Source organism: Cryptomeria japonica, chromosome 3 (assembly GCF_030272615.1).
Source record: "Cryptomeria japonica chromosome 3, Sugi_1.0, whole genome shotgun sequence".
Taxonomy (NCBI): Eukaryota; Viridiplantae; Streptophyta; class Pinopsida; order Cupressales; family Cupressaceae; genus Cryptomeria; species Cryptomeria japonica.
In genome coordinates, this window is record NC_081407.1 from 612,658,619 (window position 1) to 612,665,727 (window position 7,109).

The 7,109-nt window shown below is 34.7% G+C and overlaps 1 protein-coding gene across 1 annotated transcript; it reads left to right on the forward strand.

Annotated features, from left to right (window-relative positions):
• The first annotated feature begins 4,075 nt into the window (after window positions 1-4,075).
• LOC131874273 (aspartic proteinase nepenthesin-2-like) lies at window positions 4,076-5,005 on the forward strand. The gene has a single exon (XM_059217564.1). It carries the CDS (start codon window positions 4,076-4,078, stop codon window positions 5,003-5,005), a length of 930 nt encoding a protein of 309 aa, XP_059073547.1.
• The last annotated feature ends 2,104 nt before the right edge of the window (window positions 5,006-7,109 follow it).

The following is a 7,109-nucleotide window of genomic DNA, read 5'->3' on the forward strand; positions in this document are numbered from 1 at the left end:
TAAATACAGATCATAGGTATCATGTTAACACAGACATCTCGTTAATGTTTTTAGCCATCTCATTAGATTTAGTTCTGAGAAAGCATGAAGCAAAAAGTTTGTGCAAGTTGGTGTTCAAAAAATAGGTGTTGGTAGGGTTAGATGATGCTCTGATGAATTATGATAATTTTTGGTTTCCTTTGCCCAGGGATTACTACAAATTGAATAAAGAAGTGCCAAAATTCCGTATTGTGTTGATGTATAATGAGGAGGAATAGCAAAAAAAGAAAACGGTGCAAATAAGAGGCTTGGAATTTTGAAAGAATTGGACTAAAAGGAAAGAAAGTGAGAACCAGGACTGGTTCATAGCATATATCCATTTGGAAGGAATTAAGGAGCAAATACAAGTGGATGAGATAGAATTGGTGATTTCTTCATATGACAAAGAAATAAGAAATGGAGGGAGTAGAAAGAGGCTAGAAGGATTTGTTTCTAGGGTATGAGTCATATATAATAGTTAGATATCTCTTTATTAGAAGATGTATCAAAATAGTTAATCTTTTTGGGTGCTCTTCTTTGAAGATTTACATAAACAGATATGAATTTATATAGAATATAGAATAGTAGAGGTGCAGTATATGATGTCATAAAGGCTTCAAGCTCTAAAACTATGCTTTTAATTTAAAAAATGTAGACAATGTTTAATTTTTTGTTTAATCAAAATGGGAGCTAGCCCTTCCAGTAATTTAATTATTAAAAAAATAAAAACATTCATGAGTGCTTTGTGTTTTATACCCTTAATATTAGCCATTTTTAAGAATATTAGGTGGCTTAGAAACAAGATTTAGAATACTAAAATTATGGTATTTTTTAAATCTTCAATTCTTAAGTATAGACATCTTAAAATTTTACTCATCCAAGTTAAAGTAATCTAATCTCAGAACAAGAAAAGTTCACTTTTGGCCCCCTTTTTGTTCCTAGATTCCATGGACTAACTCATATGATGGTGATAGAAATTTTTAGATCAAATATAAGTTTTGGTACCTAGATGAGTCTCTCAACAATTTATTGAAAATTTTTCTAGGAGGTGGTTACTTCATCAATGCATGAGGTAAAACAAAAAATTAGAGACAACTAGAAAACAATTGTACCACACAAAAATGAGGGGATATAAAGGATAGACAAGTAGATTGACAAAGATTGTCATGTACCATGGAAGGCCTATTGTAGGTAAAGAAGGGTGAGAAGGACTCTAAAAACCTAAATGAGTAGATATGCTATGGAAAGAGAAAAGTGGTAGATAGAATTTGTGTGGAAGAAATAGAACCAACTCTTCCATCCATCAAAAAATACATAGAGTGGATTTCAAATATTGAAATCTATAGAAAGTTCTAGATATAGCTAGAACGCTATCTAATTGTTTATTTGCTTAAATAAGATGACAATTTTTCCATTTGAAATGTTTGGTGAAGGATTTTAAATTATCCAAATTCACAGTCACAAGAAGATCTTTACTTATAGTTCTCCAAGGCTCTTTAAAGAAACATATTCTTTTATCAAGATTTTAGTTCCCTTATGTTCCAAGAAATAATCTTTATTGATCAATCTTTGACTTGTTAATGCTTACTAAGATGACTTCTAGTTAGCGTTGACTTCCAACTACAACATCTAACATTGTAGCATTTTATTAAATAACATACATGTTTGAGCTTTCAATCTTATTGGTCACAAAATCTCCCTTCATCTTGATTGCATTTTTTTATAACCTAATTTTCTTAAACTTTCCTACTTTAAGCTAAAACCTTGTAGAGATTCTTTACCCACCATAGAGCTACCTTGGTCCTTTTACATGGAAATGATAAAATAAGAAAAATATAATTTGATTTTCCTTACATTTCGATGGTCTAGTATTTTATGTATATTGCTTATCTAAGAGTTGTTCTAGATCATGTTGAAAGTTGAAACCTCCCAACATTTCATCATTTATTATTCCTTCCTTCGAAGGAGATTGAACTGCTTTACAAATTTCCTCCTCACCAAAATATGAGCTTAAATCAACAATATTATTACCATTTAAAAAATATAAATTTTTGCTTCTAAATGTTTGGTTATTCTTTGACATAATGAAAGTCATTGAATGTTTTATCTCTTTAACTTTCTTTTATCTTTTATCTCTTTAACTTTCTTTGTCTTGATATATTATTGATTAAGAAAATCATAATTATCAAAATATTCATATAAAATGAGAATGCAAAAAAACATTTATTAGGAAAGAAACAAGATACCATTCCACATGAATTCTACCATACATAGACTACCATGCCCATAGAAGGGTGTTGGCATAAAAATAGCTATGCCCAGGCAGGCTTGGAATTTGATGGTCACCCCTACCTGTCATATGAATTTTTTATGATGGTTTAGTCATTTCAATGCCTTTCATTTGACGTTTTAAGAAAAATTTTAACTATCAAAAAATATAAAAGTAGAAGATTGAAGCAATGAAAATCAATGCACATCTTTCTTGGGAAGAAATAAAAATCATTATGTTAATGAGAAAATAATGATAAATTAGTAATATATGCAAAAATCTTATATTTACTAAATAAGTTTCTAAATTAATACACTAATATATATTATATATTAATATTAAATGATAATCAATTAATAATTACTAATTTAGTAATAATAAACATTTAAATTTTAAAATTATATATATTATGACAAGTTTCTATAACAATCTTATTAAATATATTTAAAAATTTAAATTGATTAAGTTTCTAAATTCATATATAAAAAAAAAGCATATATTATAAAAATCATTATATTCTATCGTTTCAATTATGACAAGTTTCTAAATTCATATGAAAATATAAACTATTCTAAAAAATTATATTAAAATATTATAAAATTAGAAACAACTACATCCTTCCATATTCTAAATCCTTCCATTTCAAAATATTCTAAATAAATTTGTATTTTTATAATAAATATTCTAAACTAATATATATATTACCTACTATATCTTTTTACAATTTATTTATAATTTGAAGTATCGTCTATACACTTTTAGAAAAAAATAGCATGTCAATGCATACGTTCTACTAATTTTTTAAGCTGTCAAATACAGTTCAAAAGTGAAAAAACGGCCATTTTGCCTGTCAAATTCCAGGCCCGTGCCCAGGAACTAATACTTTTCTTCAATACATGAAGAAATCAAAATTCTCAAGAAAGAGCGTACATTTTTATCCAGGTTGATGTTGTCATAGAAATTTCCTTCCAAGTGTAAAAAGCATATGCTAATGTTTCGCAAAAAGGTTATTAGGTGGACCGTAAATATTCTTTTGCACAAGAACGAAGCTTCTATTCTTCCTTCCCAACGCTAACTTCGCTTTCGCTAAAGAGAGTTGATAACCCAAAAATCTGTAGATTATATTTCTATTTTATCTTAAAAATGCCATGCATACAATGGAAACTTCTAATGATCACATCCTTTTTTTTCGTCTCCTCAAATCGCCCTATTACTATCCTTTTCTTTTCACAAACAAAAATTCCAGATCCAGACCAAAGAAAGACTTATGCCCCACGAAAGCGGATATTTAGCCTTGAAAATTTTTGTGGACTCATGTCTAAATCGTTAAATATCAGTGTAAAGTTGTCATCTATTACGCGTTTTCATTCTTTACTTTCTCCAGCTCAATCAATACTGTAAGCGCTGAGGTACTTTTTCCATTTTCACATTTGCTTTCTGGTTTCCATTCCTGCTTCCACTGTTCCCGTTCCTTTTCATGCGTGACCCTATGTTCCCGTTTCTGTTGTCACAATGATTGCTTCGTTCCCCTTGAACGGAAACGGAACAAAGGGTTACGCATAAACGGGAACGGGAACAGTGGAAGCAAGAATGGAAACCAGAAAGCAAATGTGAAATCGGGGAAAATTAAGCGCAATCAGCGCTTAGCATGTTCCGATAAATCCGGCCCGCAAATGCTGATGTTTATGTTGAAATACTTTGACAGACTTCTTCAGTGTTAGAAACACATGTAACTGCTTATATAAACTCCCTTTGGTCTTTGAGAAAAGCATTAGTGGAAAATTAAAAATGGAGTCTTCTAAGATGTTGGGCGTTCTAGCCTTCATCTGCTTTATTATTCCCGTGATGTCATCTTCCTCTGATAGACAGTTTAGTGCTTGGTCGAAATTGAGGGTGAATTTGACGCGCAGATCAGAGGAAGGCCTCAATTCTACCGAGCGATTGCGTGGGGCGGTGGAACGAAGTAAGAGACGAATGAATATGATAGAGGCGTTTGTAAAGCAGCAGATAACTGGGCAGTTAGACGCTGAAACGCCCATTCGCGTGGGAAACGGAGAATTTCTGATGAGCGTTGCAGTGGGAACGCCCTCGGTGAGTTTCGAAGCGATTGTCGACACCGGGAGTGATCTGATTTGGACTCAGTGCATGCCTTGCAAGAACTGCTACGATCAGCCTACGCCAATCTTCGACCCATCCAAATCGTCCACGTATTCCAGAGTTCCCTGCACTAACTCTTTTTGCGATGCTTTAGAGAGTTTTAAAACTGGATGCAATCCAGATTGTACTTTCGATTATACCTATGGCACTGGTGAGACTAGAGGTGACCTGGCTTACGAGTCATTCTCCATTGGGGGCGGCAGCGGCAGCATGGTTGAAGGAATTGCTTTTGGATGCGGCCATGACAACAAAGGACGAGGATTCTCTCAGGGCGGCGGTCTTGTGGGACTGGGAAGAGGTCCTCTCTCACTCATCTCTCAGCTGGGCTCCAAGGTAGACAACAAATTCTCTTACTGTCTCTTGCCCATCACCGACTCTCCTTCACAAACCAGCCCTCTCATATTCGGTGACGGCGATTCCTTGAGCGGAGCCAACACGATCCCACTCATTAAGAACAGTGTGAATCCTTCTTTCTGGTATATTCCTGTCACAGGAATCACCCTCAATGGCAAGCCTCTAAATATTCCTTCTGGAACTTTCGATCTGCAATTACCTATTTAATCGAGGCTGCCTACAATCCTCTCAGAGAAGCAATTCAGTCCGCGGTTGATGTCACTCCTGTAGAAAGCTCTTCGGGGGATCTGTGTTACCAGACATCAGATAATGTCGCCCTGCCTTCCCTCACTTTCAACTTCAAGGGAGGCGTGAATTATGATCTTCCACCAGAAAACGTTTTCATTCCTCAATCTGGGGATCTCTTATGCCTCGCCATGGGTGCCTCGAGCGGAATTTCCATCTTTGGAAATATACAACAGCAGAACTTCTACATCCTTTACGACAATGCTCAGAACACACTCTCCTTTAAGCCCACTAAATGTGATTCTCTTTAAATAATCATCACCCTCTTCTGCTTTGTCTGGCACTGCCACTTCCTCTTCTTGTGTTTCTGTCATGGTCATTTTTTTCAATTTCGAATATAAAACATGATCCAGTCTCCTATTTATGTTTTCAGGGCTGCATAGTATAATATGCAACCTGATATCATCGCCTGTGTATGTTTCCTGCGGTGCCTAATATAATATTGATATCATCGCCTGTTTATGTTGCCTGCACTGCTTTATATAATATGTTTGTTTCCTTCACTGCCTAATCTATATAGAAGAAAGCACAACAGTCTCTGTGCTTTTATCGTTTGAATGATCTGATATCGTGATACGTTCCATTTTACATCCAGCACTCTAACCTAACTAATACAATCGTTTTTCTGTTTTTTTCAGAAGGCCAACCCATCTAATACATGTTCTATTGTTAATAAAACAGAGCTGCATCAGAGTGATTTAACAGTTTGTTGAATCTTATCAGGAAACAAGCTGATTGATATGTTCTATTGATGTTATTTTGGATGTTGAATCCTTTTAAGAAACAAGCTAATTGTTTGTTCTTGCGGATGGATCACTATAATTTGTCGTTTCCGCACTATTATTGCTCATTGATCTGTTCTTAGGATGTTTCAAGTGCTACACGCAAGCGTTTTATTTAATAGCAGAGCATATAAAATCTGTTCAAGTTCTCCGTTATGGTTTATCCCTATTGAAAATGAAAGCAAACATGAGGATTTTGAGGGTTTGGTAGCAGGGATAATAGCTGTTACTGCAATCGACAGGTTTCTTGATCAGCGTGGGAGGAATGGATAATTTTTTGATAAGTGTTAAATATGGCTGAGAACTATAAGCCGTTCTCCCTTGAAGATAATTTTAATATAATCTGAAGTTGTTCACTGTTATGTTATGTTTTGATAGTATTTATGAGTATTATTATTGTCAAAATAGATCATTGAATGTGATTTAAAATAATATGAAAAAAATTAACAAAATAAAATAACAAAATAACAAAATAAAAATTTAATATCGTTTTTTATTAGGATAAACTGGTTTTGAGGGGATTAGAAATTTCGTATAGCAAGTTTTGAAGGGATCTAAAGCTCTTTGATTTTTCACGGATCCGGAACCAACAAAGGGACGCCACAGACATATACAATAGAGCTAGCCAGTAGCAAAGTCATAGACATCCAAAAGGGATTAAACATTACAACTCTTGTGGCACCATAGGCTACAGGTAGAGCAACTAAAATGCAAACGTCAGCCAAATACAAAAGAGAGACAATACAAACCAAGCTGGCAACAACAATAGATCTATACCACCTTATAGATATGAGAAATACCAAACAAGGGTTTAACAGGCACCCCTAGGCAAACATACGGGTTTTCCCAGGCTCCCTTAACCTGTATCAGAATTTTTAGCTCACCAACAGCAAAACCTGATCCTAACCAAAAACACAAGCTACCAGACTTGGCCCTTGAAAATTGCCATCATCGAGCCTATCCAAAGCAACAAACCAAGGGTTTTTCCAGGCTCCCTTAACCTTGAGAGAGGGTTTTAAGAGGCTCCCACAACCTAAAAGGGTCTTAACACAACACCCAATACCTACAACAATATAAATAGGCTTTCAGGCATAACCAGCAGCATCCAACTCCACCTCAATAGGAGATAGATCTCCTCCAGCCATCTCCATCTCTACCTCCAAAGAAGACAGATCCACCTCCAAAGGACTAACTGAGAAACCCTGAGATGCAGATATAAAAGAATAATAAATCGAGCCATGGAA

Coding starts and splice junctions, on each gene's coding strand:
- LOC131874273 (XM_059217564.1), top strand. CDS start 4,076: ATGGAGTCTTCTAAGATGTTGGGCGTTCTAGCCTTCATCTGCTTTATT.